Raw genomic sequence first — 18187 nt, forward strand, 5'->3', positions numbered from 1 at the left:
ATAAAACCATACACATGACCATAGAATTGGGCTTCTAAACAAAGTGATCAACAATGGTTCTGCTTGAGAAGCTTTGGGATGATGTTGTGGCTGGACCTCAGCCTGACCGTGGCCTCGGCAAGCTAAGGAAAATCTCCACCAAGCCCTTAGTCCTTAAAGGTAAAACTCCCCCCTTTCTTCTTTTTTGATCACTTTCTTAATTTTTCTTTTCAATCTAATTTGTTGATTCTTTCTTTTGGTACAAATTCCTTGTTGTTGATTATATATATATATATGTTGTTACTCTTACTATGACAATTTTAGATTTGGAAGGAGAGGGAAGCAAATACCAGAGATCGATGTCCCTGCCAGCTAGTCCGGGAACACCCACTACACCGGTGACACCTACGACGCCGTTCACGGCGGCGCGTAAGGACAATGTTTGGAGGAGCGTCTTCAACCCTGGTAGAAACTTTGCAACCAAGACTATCGGTGCCGAAGTCTTCGACAAACCTCAACCCAACTCTCCAACTGTTTACGACTGGTATGTACCCCCACTTTCCACCCCTTTTTACTGGGGCGATTATTATCCACGCGCCGCCTTGTATATATATATCAAAACTTTAAAAGAAAAGTTGTAAAGAATGGAAAATTGTAGTGATAGTGAAATGAAATTAGATTCCGGGGCATTTTGTCCTCAATATTCCCAACAGTTGGTGGATGATAAAAAAAGATTCGAAATTTTGATTCTCCCGAACGACATCCAAGCCGTCAGATCTGTTGACTTCGTCATGGTCCTGACATCCGAGGGCTTGGATGAGCCCTCTATTTTGTCCGATCAAACTGACATGAAACTGTTGTTTTGCGATTACAGGCTCTACAGCGGTGACACCAAGAGCCAGCACCGTTAAATGGTGGCTGCAGCGGCGGCGATAACCGGTGGCCGTATGTAAATAGCGTCGTGAAAGGTTCATGTTTGGTGACGTGAACCGGTGGGTTTTGGATGTTTATGTGATTTACATGTTCTAACTAGATCTTGGCATCTGAGCTATCCAAGCAAGTTTTTAGAGTGGTGTTTAATGTGTGAGTCTGTAGCTAATTAGGTTTAAGTCTGCTGACACAGCCGACGATCTGGACTACTACTCCATAGGGTCCGCCGTGCACGGCGGTGATTAGCGACTCATAATTGTTGTCTAAATAAAAATTATCTTTTCTTTTTCCCCTTTAAATTTAATTAATCAGTTGATAATGTATGATGTTGATGATACCCATTAAATTGTGATAAACCCGTCTTTATTACGTAATTGTGTAATGAAATGTTGGTAATGGAGTGGACCCACGACGCTAAAAAAGATCTAGAGTGGGGCCCAGTGTATTTCCAGCTAGGTCCCACAAATGTGGAAAGTGTGGGAAATTCCAAATGGTATAACAATACAAGCGGTTTATGGATAAGGATAGAGTCAGAATCAATCAGCTCGGTTGGAGGTTAAAATTATTGCAGTGTTGTTTTTATTCAATTTACATAGTGGATTTAATTGTAATTATTAGGCCAATTTTATTTGGCAGTTGAAAGATCAATTTCAATTAGTTTCCAAAGAAGGAATCAATCACACAACCAGATTTGACTAAAATTTTGCACCATCTTTCGGAAAAAGTTAAAGTAGATCCCATTAAGTTTCCAATTCATTACTTAGAGTAACTATAGCATTTTGTCCACACATTACTAAAAGAAAAAGTCACCTATTCAATAATAAACTATCATGAAGATGAAGAGAATGAAGTTGAGATGGATTATAGAATCAGACGCAACGTTATGAAAATTGCTCTACATTCTCAAGTCATGAACATCCATATTCCATGGTATATATATCCACCTAAGCTTTTATCAGTTTTGCATCAGTTAAATCCTGCATGGTTGATGAAAATGGCACATATACATGGCAAAAGGGGGAAACCAGTAGCAAGAAACTAATGCAGGTGGTTAGATAACATTATAACACATTCAGATGGGGAAAGAAGACATGTAGTTGGAGCTTCTTAAAGCCCTTGATATCTTGAGTTGATATATATACATGGAAATTTTACCTAAATCTTAATTTCAAGGATGAATTGCTAGTACGCTTAGCATGTCTGCACATAGAGACTTGATGCTTTTATCTTCTTAGCCAAACAAATTCCTCTTCAGCAGAACTCTAGCCCTTTTTCTTATATGCCAAGAGCTGGAATCAAGGGAACAAGCTTAAAATGTTGCACAGAAGGCTTTATACAAATGGTTATTGATGTAGTGGGTGCATTTTTTTTCAAAGCATTTGTGTGCTGTAGATTCAAGGCATACCAGATAACCACAAGCTAGCCTGTGTGCTTTGACTTTGGCCGTCGATAGCGTTTCTTGCTCGTTTAGTATCTGTATAATTTCTTTACATGGGTTCTTTAGAGTTCCGGAGTCTGAAGGATTGAGTTTCATTTGCAGCTCTTTTGCCACGCACATTTCAACAACATCAACGGAAAGCCCGGTTTTGAGAGCAACGTACTGCAGAAGAAAGGAAGCTCAAGGATCAACTAAAAAATGAATTAAGAATATAAACGGATGAAGTGCAGCTCCATTTAGTGACAGATTACTTGACTTAGGTGTCCAATCGTCACTGAAGGCCTGCAGCGAATATATGGTCTTTGCAATGCGGGTACTCTAGTTTCATCGATGGAAATGAGCACAAGGTGGATGTCCAACTAAAAGTCAGGAAGAGAAGGCAAAAGTCATTGATGGATAGAAACATAAAAGATCGTTGAGCTTTTAAGCAGCTAAAAGAGGCATAACAGCATGCATGTGATTCAATAGGAGAGCCATTTATACGTTAACATGTCCATAATTTATTCACAAGGAAGTTCAGTAACACCTCAAATTGTTGTTTTTACCTCCTTCTCACTGACATTTTCTGAGTTTCGAACATAATCCGACAGCTTCATGATGCGGTTATTCCTGGGATTTTTACCAGCCCCCCCATTTACACCCCCATATCTAGTGTGACTTCTTATTCCACCTTTTCCCCAAGAAAGTTTTTCCGAGCTACCAACAAGCCCTATAGATGCACCAACTTTTTCTTTGTACACTTCATAATCATTTTCGATACCACCATCTGTTCCATCTGCTCCAGTAGCTGAAGAAGACTGGGAAAATCTAACAGGACCACCTCTCCTGGATCTTTTAGGTCTAATGTCCATTCGCTCATCCGCAGAAGATGAATTTTTGCTGACATCATAATCATTTTCGTCCTCGTTTTCATCAAAGCATATACTCTCAATATGATTTTGGAAGCTTTTGGATCCTCTAGAACTTAATCTCCTCGAAGGTTTAGAACGTTTCCTACCCAACGCTTCAGTTTGTCGTTGAAGTGTCTGAGCGATGGAAGTTTGGATCTGAAAAATAACCCAAAAATAACATTTTAAACCAAACGTGAAGATAAAGGATCAAGTGTGATCATAGATACCTGATACAACTACAATCTATAATAGAGTGTAATCTTAGATACCTGGTACAAGTAAATTCTATAATAACCATTTTGATTTTCAGCACGAGATCTTTCCAAGTTAAATGGAATAGAAAAGCACAACAGCGAAGAAAAACATGCTCTATTTCATGTCCCAATGTTCCACAATTTTGCATTACATATTTATCAAATAATGACTTAATAATTCCTCTCTCTCTTAATCAATTTCAGCATGACAAACTCTGTGATTTCTTGTACATTTAACAATGCAAAGTGAGCTTATTAACTCTGGAAACAAACAAATTCATGTCCATAACGAAAAAAATCCACAGAACTTAGCCTTCTCACCTGCTTATTACGACCTTTCTCTTCTTCTTGGAAAGCCAGTTCCTAACCAAAAAAGAAAAATTAACAAGGAGTATACAGAAATGACAATATCAATCATCAAACACCAAGCTTGCAAGTTAAAACATAACATTCCCACCTCTTCCTCATATTTGTCAATATCTGGATATAACACGGCAATCAAGGTATCATAATTTGGATCATCTCTCAGAGAGCGTCGACTGGCACAATGAGTGCGGCAAGCGGGGCACTCCTTATTACTGCAGCAAATTTCAGTACAAGTTTAGTGTAAGCCAGAAGGAAAATCGTGCAACGATACTTATTTATTTTCTTCAAAATAAAAATTACATAAGAGCATACCCTAGGCGCATTGATTTGTCTATGCATTCCCTGCAGAAGCGGTGCAGACATTCCATCACTGTTCTGGTTTTTTTTATGATTCCTGCACGTTAGGAATTGAAAAAATTTTATCGACCTCCTTAAGAATACATGCATAAACATGGAGATAACCCTCCAAAGTGAGCTCTGAGGTTACCTCACCTAACCCACCTAAATATATTTCCCAAACATGCTAAGACTTAGAATGTCATGGCTCATAGTATTTGGATACAACCACTAAAAAATGTCACATTTCAGGAATGTTTTGATTTGGAATTTAGTTATGAAAAGGAAAATTTTTTGGTGTTAGCTGTAAGTGCATGAACTGAAAGTAAAGATCAAGAGTCTTGACAATATGAGCATAAATGTACTAATTGTTACGTGTAAACATTAACACCATCACAAACCACTGGCCCTAAATGTACTTATATGTAGCCTGAAACGGTAAGGATCGAAAAGGAACACAGAACACCAAAAGGAATGAAAACCAAATTCCATAGCCTCATATGCTCAAGAATTCACTCACTCTACAGTCCAATTAGTGACCTTGACGGAATGGTGTAATCACAAAATGCAAAACTCCATAACAAAGTAGAAGTTGAGGTGGAAAAGTTTGTCATCTTAAAACTGTGGAATGCGTACATAATCTGATAAAAAAACCATATCGGGATCCATTTCTAAATCAATAGTCCATATACAAAGCCAACCTCAAATTTTAGTTCTTGCCATCACTCCCAGATCCGGAGAATGGAGATTATAAAGAATAAAAAAATTTATGTTCTCCGACACACCTTATATACAAAAATCAATTTTGCTGCATCAGAATAGATTCTTAGATCAGGTGGGTCCGGTGGCACTTGATTCAACACGTCATTTAAAATTAATCGTCTCCTCCTCCACATTTCATCACGGACAGTTAAATCATTTGAAATAACCTTATAGATAGGTAAGTATATAAACCAACAAAAATAAGTTAATTATATATGATGATTGATTCTCAGGATGTGACAACAATCTTGTTAAAGTCAGTAAAGACCCAGATGAAACGTTGACACCAATATTAAACAGCAAAATTGTTTCACGTAGTGAGCGTGTTTATGTACTTGCAGAAGATGAATTGTATAAAAATTAAAACCAAATGTTTAAATCAATAGAAATCTTATCATATGTGAGATAACTACGTTCAACAAGAAGGGATTATTAAAACATACCTAAGCAGATAGGACATTGGACTTCTTTCCGAATGTCTGACAATTTCACGGCGATAAATCTGGAAAAGAAAACCAGACAGAAGAATTAGGATTCGAAATAATCGCAAGACACCTAAGATCGTGTTAATCCTTGAGGGAATTCTACTGTTCACCATGCAACTAAAGAACGGATAAACAACTTTCTGTTCAGACGCGTATATTCTATAACGCAACCCAAATAGTTCGTTCATCGCCCTAGCGTAAGAGTAGCGCTCAAGTTGTAAAAATTTTGGGTAAACTCGTTCTTAATGAAATGTCGGGTTTCCAGTCGTTAACTTCTTGGAATTTGCGTAAAATTGGATCCAACAATCAATGGCGGGAACCAGCAAGATTTTTCCGTGAGCGCTTCAGTTATGGTAAGCTTAATTCCACGTTGAGTGAAAGCTTGATCTCGGATCATGTGAGCTTTAACATCGTAGAGAAGCTAAAACCATGTGAGCTCCAACGTCATTACCCACCCAGCAGCTTGTAGCATAGGTAAAAACTGATTGATCGCATATACGACCTCGAGAACCCACTTCACCCACAAGATCCAGCACCCAATTCCACTAACCTTAATCGGAAAAGGAACTGAAAACTTGAAAGTAAAGAAAACTCCGGCGCAGGACAAAAATCAACGAATGCCTCCGCACGTGAAGCTTACGCAGCTGGTCTTCGAATACGGTCGCAGCAAGACCTCAATGAACAATACCACGAAGCATAGCATGCAGATCCCAAATCAATCCCAAGCAGTTAGGCACCAAATAACTCCATAACCAAGCAGAAGAAATAAATCAAAAGAGTAAATAGAGTAAAAAGGAACGGCACGAAAAAGATGACGAACAAAAAGAAGTAAGCCAAAAACAGAGCTGATAAACAGAACATACTCGTCCTTATCTCCTTGACTGGAGGAAGGGCTTCGATCGGATTCTGGCGAAAGAAGAAGCAACATAGAACAGCACGAACTCAGTACACGCAGAAAGAAAAGAATTAAACAAACAAATAATAAGATATATGAAATGCAGGAACATCAAAGAGTGGGTTGCATCGTGAAAAATTTAGGGTGCTGAAGAGAAACAAGAAGCGTACCCTCAGATTGTCCATCTTCAGAGCATTCATTGAAGGTATTATGGAGTCGCGGCAAAAGATCAACATCCACAGTGTCGTAAGCGCGCTTCCGAGCCGGCATTGCTTCGGTCTGAAGCAAAATAAGTTGAAGAAACAACGAAAAGAAGTTGAAAGTTGAGAAAAATTGAGGTTCGTAGAGATGATGAAGGGGACGGTGGAGCAAAATATCGGAGACGAGAGGGAGGGAGGCTCGTGTTCGTGGTTTTACGAAATTTCCACGGCATCAGATTGAGCACACCAAAGAATTTTGGAACGGCCTTTCATCAAATGCATTTACATATATACCAATTTTCATACTGTACAAACACGCTAGGGTATTTTAGTAAATCTGCATCCAGTCATTTCTTCCCTTTTTTTTTTTTTTATTTAATAAAATAAAATTATAAACTCTTCTTTTTTAATCCTTATTTGTTTGCTTCTACATTCTCTTGGCTTTTACCATATCATAAGTTTGCAAACTTGGTCTGTGAATTACGATCTAAATTATTGAAGAACGTCTGCGGCTTAATCCTTAAAAAATGCTTCTTTTCAGACACATACGATACAATCAAGAGGTCACATTTAAAAAGTCAATGGGTCAGTTATCTACAGCTCTCCAAAATACATGAAACAAACTTTCATATCCTTCAAGCAGCAGAAAGAAATTAACACACCATATAAACTCACACAATCATTTCCAATCATTACCTTAGCTACACCTAATCCAATGCTTTCTTTTAATATGGTAAAAATAAAATTAAAAAGATAATTAATTTTTTTCACTTAACACATCTTTATTGGGTACTGTTTGAGCTGTCTAAATAAATTTTTTTCTTCTCACCTAATTCGTTGTTAAATTGTTGTTAAATTGTGCAGAAAATAACATTGCAAGATTTAATTGTAGAGCTCCTGAACCACATTCTCTATACACACTAAATCACTAATTGACCTAAAAATTTTGAAAATAAATTTAATACTGTATCATTTAATGATAATTCTTATTACTTGAGTTCAACAACTTGTGACAGATTTTAGACGCCGTCACTTATCGCATAGGCCTAGATTTTAAGAGTTTTCGTAATATTATCTCTATTGTTTAACATGGGCTATATGAGAAGAATCTTTTTCTCCCCATTTTGCCATTCATTTTTTTGTTAAATGTCCATCATACCCCTTCCATTAATTATGTGTGTCTTTTTTCTTTTTCTTTTTTTAGATTTTTGTTTTCAACAAAATAGCCTCTTATCAAGAGACATAATGTAAATGGAGGAGAGAGGAAAATAATATAAAGAGGGGAGAGGGGAGAGGGAGAAAGAGTAATTTAAGTATAAATTATATTCACACCCTTTTATATCACTCAATTTTATTCTTTTCAGACAAATACAATAACTGAAAAAAAATTTATATCACTTAATGTTGTGAATAAATAATGTAATTTTAAATTCATATAATAACTATTTTTTTAAAAAAAAAAATAATAATCTCACATTTTCATCTACCATGGAATCTTCTTAAAGTATTCCTAGCATAAAAATTAAAATTCAAATAGACCTATCCTTTACAAATAGTATACAAATAGTACACAACCCTTCACATAATAACTAAGTATTTTTTAAAGAACAAATACAAGCTTTCTGGTTATCTTTGGCCTCATCTCCATTTTAAGAAATTCATGCTAGAAAATATTGTAGAATGATAATTAAAGTTTTCGTTATTCGTAAAAAAAATATTTGACCATGCTAAAGTGAAACCTAGATAATCCATAAACTTATTTTCTTCGATGAAAAAGTATGATTGTTATCTTTATATTTAAATTTTGATTTATTATTATCCATTAGCCGATATGTTTGAGGGAAAATTCAGATATGTGTAGTATCTTGAAGTTATTTGGATACAATATTGATTATCAAATGAATTTCCAACACTAACAAATAATTAGGTTATTCTCAAATTTAAATTCTGATTTCGTAGGAAATTTAGGTTTATTCTCTTTATTTTTTTAATTTATTTTTTAAGTAGACGAGTGAGATAAATTGCAAGAAACAAAAATAAAACAAATTGAATCGGTAGATAAAAAATGGGAGTGGTTTTGAATGTGGAAAAGGGGAGAAGGACAAATGTGAAAATAAATGATATTTAGGAGGGAGTACTATTAACAATGACAATTATTTTGGATTTAGAAATATAGAAGATGAATTCAATCAAAGAGCAACAACACTTTTTAATTTTCAATTTGTAGGAAACTACATAAAGTGTATTTCTTTTCAACCATAACAAAGATTTACATATTTGTATTATTTTAAAATTTAAATATTGAATATGTAGTTTTTGTTAGTACTTAAAATTTTATATTATTATTATTTTATTAGTTTCCAATTAGATCTTTGATTAGATTTCCATAGTTTCAACTCTATCAAAATCTTGACTATCTTATTTAATTGTATGAATCAAAATTTTTACCCATTTTTCATGTGTTTGAATTTAACATGTTTATTCATTGTGTTAAGAGAACTATCCATGAAACTATCACAATCAGCAACAAGATCAAATTTGATAGATTCAAAAGATCAAAAACAAAAGTATGAATATCATATATATCTCTAACCTTGAATTACACAAACATGCCAGAAGAACCAATATTCATCAAAGATATTATTATTGAGTTAGTTGATGATTTATATTATTACTCCATCACATTTTAATTTCATGTAAAAACTTTACAGCTTATACTATTCCCATAAAAAGTATATTGATTCAAAATTTATGTCACCATCAATTTATGTTTCATGTGTTCCAAAGATCCTCAAACACGTGCAACTCATTTTTATATTTATTGTAAATTAATATAAAATACAATATATAGAGAGAGATTTGACTATCGACTATTTTATTATTTTTAATTTTTGTGTCAGAAATTTATTATTTAAACTTAATAAAATTTATATTAATTTGTTATTGAAATTTTACCTACAAAATTCATGTTCTAAATATCTTTAATCACGTGCATTACACCCACACGTGTTTTATAGCTAGTTTACTAAATGCATATATTACATATTGTAATCCTGTCAGTATGTAAATGGAGGAAGAAAGGATAGAATTTGTAACAATAGAACTCAATAAAAACAAAGTAACTGATCTACAAAACTGATTTGTGAGTAAATTGAATTCTAATCATCTAGAAGATGTAATTAACTCAAATCGGACCCTTGATTTTTGAAATAGTAATCATTATTTTATCCACTAAGTTATATTTGGATTGGTGTGAAAGTTCCTTTTTATATATATATATATATTATATTCTTTCCTTTTGATAAATGATTTCATATGAATGGCAGGGTAGGGAGTTTTATTATTTTATTCAATATGAAAAAGGAAATGTAGGTCGACGTTTGATTTATTCTTCATTAATGAAACGAGGAATGCTACTAAAAAGGGATTTTATTCAAGTTAAGCTGTGAGTTTAGTTAATGTATGATCTTATTCTTTTGTGTAAAATTATTTAATTGTTTTATAAGTTCCGTCTAAGACAAAAACAACAACAACAAAAAAAAAATAAAAATAAATATATAATAACTTCTTATGAAATTGAAGAGCATAACGAGAACATGGATATAGATAAAATGTAATATAATAATATATTTATATAATAATATTAAATATATAAGGTAAAATAACTAAAATTATAAAATTGGATAATAGAAAATTAGTGTATTTTTTAAGTGGAATTCTCACCAATGTATGTGTGATTTTAAGATCCACCCAGTGCCACTATTTATAGAAAAAATGATAAATAGGATGTGGACTTACATGGACACCAAATATGAATAATTACAGGCATATGGACAATATGAAGGATGATACATGGCTTTGGGACACTAAGCAACGAGCATCTATTTATTATTATAGTATTCATAATACTCCCTCGATGCCCATATATATATATATATATATATATAATATGCCTCGTTAAAACCTTACTAGGAAAAACCCAATGGGAAAAAACCCTAGTGAAGGAAAAAGAGTACATATTTCATATAATATATACTCCTAAAAGAATACAATATATTTACTCCCCTTCACGAAAACATCATCACGTAAGATCTCTGAGTCGCCGCATTCCAATGTTGTGCACCAATTTTTCAAAAGTTGCAGTTGGTAATGCCTTTGTAAATAAGTTTGTCAAGCTATCATTCGAACAAATTTGTTGTACAGTGATGTCGTCATTTTCTTCGAGATCATGAGTGTAGGAAAGTTTCGGTGAAATATACTTTGTTCTATCTCTTTTAATATATCCTCATTTGATTTGAGCTACGCAAACTGTGTTGTCTTCATATAATATTGTTGGAAGACATTCTCGACTAGCCTTGTGAATTGCAAGAATTTCAGCATGATTTGAGGAAGTGACCGGTATAGTCTATTTCACCGATCGCCATGATATAGCAGTTCCTCCACATGTGAACAGATAACCTGTTTGAGATCTAGCTTTGTGTAGATCAAATAAATATCCAGAATCTACATAACCAACTAGATCAAAATTTGATTTATTTGAATAAAACAAACCCACATCGATTATTCCTCGAAGATAATGGAGTGTATGCTTAATTCTGTTCTAATGTCTTTTTGTAGGAGAAGAACTCTATCTAGCTAATAAATTTACTGAAAATGCAATATCTGGTCTTATATTATTAACAAGATACATAAGTGCACAAATGGCACTAAGACATGGTACTTCAGGACCAAGAAGTTCTTCACTATCTTCTCGAGGTCGAAATATATCTTTCTGTATATCCAAAGAACATACTTCCATTGGAATATTTAATGGATGTGCTTTCTCCCTATAAAATCTTTTCAAAATTTTTCCAGTTGATTGATGAATGAATATTTCATTTGCTAATGCTCAATTTTTAAACCAAGGTAAAATTTTGTTTTTTTGAGATCTTTCATCTCAAATTATTTCTTATGATATTCTATTGCCTTTGAAAACTCTTTAGGAGTTCCAATTATATTTAAGTCATCAACATATACCGTTATAATAGCAAATCCTGATTGTGATTTCTCCATAAAAACACACGAATATATTGGATTATTTTGACATTCTTCTTTCAATAAATATTCACTCAGGCAATTGTACCATATCTATCCACATTGTTTTAATCCATATAGTGATCTCTATAATTTTATTGAATACCATTTCCAGAAATTTGATGTATGTGTTTCAAGTACCTTAAATCATTATGAGATTCTCATATAAATATCATCATCAAGAGATCCATATAAATATACTGCGACTACATCCATAAGATGCATATCCAAACTTTTATACACAATAAAACTAATTAAATATCTTAATATAATTGCATCCACCACCGGAGAATATGTCTCATCAAAATCAATACTAGGTATTTGTGAAAAATTGTGCAACTAGTTTTGCTTTATATCTGGTGACCTCATTATTTTCATTTTTTTTTTCCACAAATACCCATTTGTATCCCACAAGTTTAACACCTTCTGGTGTTTGGACTACTTGTCCAAAAACATGACGTTTTGAAAGTGAATTTAGTTCCGTCTCGATTGCTTCTTTTCACCGAAACCAATATTTTCTATGTCGGCATTCTTCAATAGATTTTGGTTCAGGATCCTCATTTTTAGATGTAATATCAAGAGCAACATTATACGCAAAAATGTTGCCAATAATTACATTAATTCGATTTCATCTTTTTCCTATCATAACATAGTTTATTGAAATCTCATTATTATCTATAGGTATTTCACCTTCCTCACTAGTCATGTCGAGGATTTCTTTATGGGTATTTACATGATCAACCAAGTCTTTTTCACTATTAATTATTTTTCATTTTCGAGGACTTTTATCTTTGGAACCCACTGGTCTACTACGCTTATGTTGTGTTCCAGACTCATTAGTGACAACTTTTTTGGGTTGGGATACCAATTTTTTATGGAACATTTGCAGCTGGTATATGTGAATTAGTTACTTTCTCTGCATTTATAAATGCATATATCTGTACGGGATCTAAATGAGACACTAACGATGCATTCCATGTAATTTCTTTTTCCAACTTCTTAATTCCTCCCCCTAATGTTGATTTTTTTTTTTCATTAAAATGACAATTAGCAAATCGTGTAGCAAATACATCACCCGTCAGGGGCTCAAGATATTTAATAATTGATGGGGAATCATATCCAACATATATTCCTAACCTCCTTTGATGACCCACCTTAGTACATTGTGGTGGATCGATTGGAACATATACTGCACATCCAAAAATTTTCAGATGGGGAATATTTGGCTCATGACCATGAGCTAATTTTAATGGCGTGTACTTATAAGCTACTAGCCTAATGCGTACAAGTGATGTTGCATGCAAAATAGCATGTCTCCATACAGATGAAGGAAGCATGACTCTCATAAGTAATGGTCGTGCAATTAATTTCAAAGGATTTAGATTCTGCTAAATCATTTTGTGTCTGAACATGAGCTACAGGATGTTCAACACTTATCCCAATTGACATACAATAATTATCAAAAACTTGGGATGTAAATTCACCAACATTATCAAGACAAATGGTCTTAATTGTATAATCAGGAAATTGTGCTCTTAACTTAATTATTTGAGTAAGTAATCTTGCAAATGCAAAATTTTGACTGCATAATAAGCACACGTGTGACCATCTGCTAGATGCATCTATTAATACCATAAAATATCTAAATGGTCCACTTGGTGGGTTAATGAGTCCACATATATCACCATGAATTCGTTCTAAAAATGCAAGTGATTCAGTCCTCACTTTAGCTGGTGATGGTCTAATTATCGATTTTTCTTAAGAGCAAGCATCACATGATAATTCATTAGTTTGAAGAATCTTTTGGTTCTTCAATGGGTGTCCATTTGAATTCTCAATAATTCTCCTTATCATTATAGATCCTGGCATGATTGATTGTAAATATGTCTGGATTCATGAATTTCAGGTTCATTGTTGCATATGTTCCAATTACTCGTATATGAGCATAGAAGATAAAGCAGGAAACTCTTCCAATATATGTTTTTCATTTGAGACAGTGGATATGATATATAGATATTCCACATTATTCTTACTATTAGTCTCAATATGATAATCATTGCAATATATATCTTTAAAACTTAGAAGATTTCTCTTTGATTGACTAGAGAATAATGCAGTGTCTATTGTATATTTTATTCCTCTAGGCAAAATAATATTGGCTTTTTCAAAACCTTTGATCAAATTTGCAGAATCTGATATTGTATTTACTTTTGCTTTCAGCATTGTCAATTTGGAAAAGTATTTTTTTATTTGTAAGTATTGTGTATAGTTACACTGTTTGTCAGACATAGATGTTCTTTGCTCATTTTTTAATCACCCAAAATATGAAAATGATCTATGTTTCTTCATTAAAAGAAAATAATTACAATAAGAAAAACAACATTTAAAATATACAAAAGTTACTAAAAAAAAACTGAAAATAGATAAAGGAAAACAATAGCATTAAGTCTAGATATTCTCAAAATCAAAAGAAACATTTGATGTTCCATCAATTGCACCAATCTTCTCTTCAAGAGATTCAAAGAAGTCCGCCACATCCAAATTTGTCATATTGGATGGGTCAAATATGTCATTATCCTGATATATAAAATTTGCTTCCACATTTTTTTCTTTTTCCTTCAGGGAGGCTTGATAGAGGTCAACTAAGTGTTTTGACGTACGACAGGTACGTGACTAATGCCCAGTCATTCCTCATCAGAAGCATTTATTTTCAACACTTTTGAACTCTTATCTTGTGAAGCTTTCCTTTATGATCATCATTTTGTGTGGTTCTTTTGAATTTTGAATGATTAAAACGACTACCACAAAAATAATAATTATTTATTCCTCTGCCACGGTCACGATCTCGACCTCGACCACGACCTCGACCACGATTATTATTAAAATTCACTTCACTTCAGGGAATGATGTCATTCCAGTTGGTCGAGATTCATGATTTTTTATCAATAATTCGTTATTTTTTTCGACCACGAGAAGACATGAAATTAATTCAGAATGTTGTTTAAAACCTTTCTCTCGATATTGCTGCTGCATAAGTATATTTGAGACATAAAATGTAGAAAATGTCTTCTTTAACATATCGACATAAAAAAATTTCTCTCTACATAATAATAATTTTGAATTGATTTTAAATAATGTGGAGTTGCAATCACTTACTGATTTGAAATCTTGAAACCTCAAGTGCATCCAAACGAGTTTTAGGAAGGATAAGTGTTTTTTTATGACCATATTTCTCTTTTAAATTTTTTCACAAGATAAAGGGATCTTTTATTGTAAGATACTCCATTTTCAATCCCTCGTGGAGATGATGACGAAGGAAAATCATAGCTTTTACTTTGTCCTAACTAGATTCATAGTATCCAGGTGGATTTCGGCATCAAGTACCCAAGACAAATAATTACTGTCATTAATATCAAATGTGGCAAATTCTAATTTTGTGAGAATTGTCATGGTAACACTATTATAAAATATTATACTTATGTTAAAAATTTAATAGATATTGAATATACAAAATAACATTAAATTTATTAATTACAATGAAGAAGGAAAAGCCGACATATCTTTAGGATCTACTTTAGCGGGAAAAATGATAGGAGCATAATGTGTTGTGAAATTAAGGAGCACAACGGAAACAAGGATATAAAGAAAATATAATATAATATAATAATATTAAATATATAAAATATAATAACTAAAAACATAAAATAATTAAAACTATAAAATTGGATAATATGAAAATTAGTGGGACGTGTGTGATTTTAAGATCCACCAAATAGGCAAAATAACAAGTAGGACGTGTACTTACATAGACACCAAACGTGTACTTACATAGATACCAAACATGAATAATTACAAGCCACATGGACAACATGAATGATGACATATGATTTTAGGATAATAAGTAATGGGCATCTATTTATTATTATAATATTCATAATATAACTTAATTCGTTGATATGAAACGTATAAAGAGATTCTTACGTAGTTTGTTTAGATAAGATGCCATTGGACGTCATATTTTTATTGTTTTAAATTGTGGCCGAAAATGAAAGATGGCTTGATTAATGTCTCGTACATAGAAGTTTGGAATGGTCTCTGCTGACTTTTTAGCACAGAGATTTGTAGTTAAGGCCAAGAGATTTCACTTAAATCCAAATAATTTAACGTTCATTTTTTAGTTACATAACTAAATTATATCAATTTTATCTTATAATGAATTTGATGATAGGGTGTCATATTTCTGGAGATGATAGAAATTAGGAGTCATAAAATATAGTCTACCTAGAGAGATTCCATGAAAAATGAAATTCATGCCTGACAAGTCTTTTAAGGTGAATTTTGATGCTGCTATTGAAAACGATGTGATGGGTCTAAGTGCTGCTATTCGTGATTCTAATGGTGAGACTTTTATGGTCATGAAAAATTAATGTGGAGCTTGCTGAAGCTTTGGCTCTCCTTGAGGCCATTTCTAAGACTTTTGGAGCTGGTATATTATCCTTTATGGGTCAAGATGGATTATCTGATTATATGAGATTTCTGATGACCTCTATTCAATATTCAAACGATATTCAATTTTCTGCAGATTTTCTGTGTGATTTACAATGTCGAGGTATCATCGAGGGTTTCTTCTTTGTTAAGTGTCACTGTAATGTTGTGGCTCACGAGCCTGCTTCTCATGCTCGACGACATCGTTCCTCGTCGATTTGACTTGACGATAATCTCCTATGGGTAGGTTCCTTAGTAACCACCGATTATAGCTCTTCTTAGTTTATTTTCTCTCTCTCGTATACTAAAAATATATATATATATATATATATATATATATATATATATATTGAAGGCTTCTTAGTCATATCTATTATGCATTTACTTTACTTTTTTCCTCATAATTATAAAGTGGGATGATGAAACTTTAAACCTTGATATTAAAGAAATTAATACATGTCACTTATTTATTTATGGTTGAAATATCATTTTAAGTTACGTACTTTGAATGAAATTTGTTCAGTTTTATCTATGCATTTTCAAATATCAAATTTTAATTCATGTATTTTCAATCTTAAATTGAGTCCTTACGACCAGTTCAATATTTTCACTATAAATGTTAAAAGTATATTTACGTATTGTATTTCTTTATTATTATTATTATTATTATTATTATTATTAGGGGGAGTTGCATGAATATTTATTTTACAATAAATATTAGAGTTTACTAAGATAAAAGTATTTGCAAATATAGATTTTTTATATTAAAGATTTAGGCTCAGAAAAAGGAAAAATACTAAAATGGACATGGGCCCATATAAAACCGTTTGACCACTTCATTTCGGCCCTTCATCTTCTTTCGGAAAACGCGAAAAAAAACTTCCAACCCTTTCGAGCTCCGACAGTGTCGTCTCCTTCCGATTTCAACCTTTCGATTTCGACAGTGTCGTCTTCTTCCACTCCGACAGTACCGTATTCTACCCCATCGATTTCGCTCCAAACTTCAAAAGGTACGTTGTTCGTTTCTTCGTTTCTTCTTTTTCCTTTGTTAATCTCTTCATCACTGATAGCAAGAATTTGAAAACGTAGGGCTTCGTTCTTCTTCCATTGTTAGTTTATATAAGAAGATAAATAGTTATTTCAAATTAGGGCTACATGCATTCTCCAACTTTTTTAGGTGTTTCATTCAGTGTTTTATTATGCATTTTGGTCACAATGTATTCATCACGGTGTAGTCATCACAGCGTAGTCATCACAACGCGTAGTCATCATAGACTAATAGTCATCAAAATGTTGATTATGTGAAGATTATTTGTAATGTTGATTGTGATTTGCTAGTTTTTTGAGGAATATGTTGATAGTTTAATGTTGACTATGTTTGATTGCTAATATGTGAAGATTAGTATTGTGTTTCGTTGTGATTTGCTGATGTTTCAGTGAATATTATGCTAATTTAGTTATTTATTAATGATAGAAGTTATCACTGATGCTTCACTGATGTTTCAGTGATTATTTATTGTTGTTTAACTGATGTTTCAGTACTGTTGTTTATTGTTGTTTAACTGATGTTTATTATTGTTTAACTGAAGTTATCACTGATGCTTCACTGATGCTTTAGGGAAAATGTTGACAGTTCATTATTGTTATTTATTGTTGTTTAACTGATATTTATTGTTGTTTAACTGAAGTTATCACTGATGCTATACTAATGCTTTAGGGAATATGTTGACAGTTCATTATTGTTGTTTATTGTTGTTTAACTGAAGTTATCATTGATGTTTCACTGATGCTGTAGGGAATATGTTGATAGTTCATTGATAGTTTGTTGATGGATTTATCTATCAACAAACTATCACTGATGCTATCATTGATGCTAATTTAGTTCCATGTACTGTGATTTGATGATTGTTTATTCATAGGAAAAATATCTATCACTATTATTGTTATCAATGATATAAATATAATGGTTCTACATGTTTGTTTTTATGATAGAAGTTATCACTGATGCTTTAGGGAATATGTTAACAGTTCATTGATAGTTTGTTGATGGAGTTATCTATTAACAAACTATCACTGATGCTATCATTGATGCTA

The 18187-nt window shown here is 32.8% G+C and overlaps 2 protein-coding genes across 4 annotated transcripts; one reads left to right on the forward strand and one right to left on the reverse strand.

The window, feature by feature from the left end:
• The first annotated feature begins 28 nt into the window (after window positions 1–28).
• LOC120073142 (dormancy-associated protein 1-like) lies at window positions 29–1208 on the forward strand. Its single transcript, XM_039025791.2, has 3 exons — window positions 29–159; window positions 304–523; window positions 854–1208. The coding sequence occupies exons 1-3, from the start codon at window positions 54–56 to the stop codon at window positions 888–890; spliced, it is 363 nt and encodes a 120-aa protein (XP_038881719.1). The 5' UTR covers window positions 29–53; the 3' UTR covers window positions 891–1208.
• Window positions 1209–1937: 729 nt separating this feature from the next.
• LOC120073141 (putative E3 ubiquitin-protein ligase RING1a) lies at window positions 1938–6798 on the reverse strand. Of its 3 annotated transcripts, XM_039025786.2 has the most exons (10): window positions 6506–6798; window positions 6304–6346; window positions 5399–5457; window positions 4170–4251; window positions 3949–4069; window positions 3813–3854; window positions 2893–3393; window positions 2599–2706; window positions 2315–2509; window positions 1938–2198 (listed from the first exon to the last, which is right to left on the reverse strand). In XM_039025786.2, exons 1-10 carry the CDS (start codon window positions 6603–6605, stop codon window positions 2172–2174), a joined length of 1278 nt encoding a protein of 425 aa, XP_038881714.1. In that variant the 5' UTR covers window positions 6606–6798; the 3' UTR covers window positions 1938–2171. The 3 variants fall into 3 exon arrangements, with proteins under 3 accessions (XP_038881714.1, XP_038881715.1, XP_038881716.1); XM_039025787.2 differs by lacking the exons at window positions 6304–6346; window positions 6506–6798 and adding an exon at window positions 5991–6075; XM_039025788.2 differs by lacking the exons at window positions 5399–5457; window positions 6304–6346; window positions 6506–6798 and adding an exon at window positions 4979–5108.
• Window positions 6799–18187: the final 11389 nt, after the last annotated feature.

This window comes from Benincasa hispida, chromosome 3 (assembly GCF_027475165.1).
Source record: "Benincasa hispida cultivar pf3 chromosome 3, pf3_genome.v1.1, whole genome shotgun sequence".
Classification (NCBI taxonomy): domain Eukaryota; kingdom Viridiplantae; phylum Streptophyta; class Magnoliopsida; order Cucurbitales; family Cucurbitaceae; genus Benincasa; species Benincasa hispida.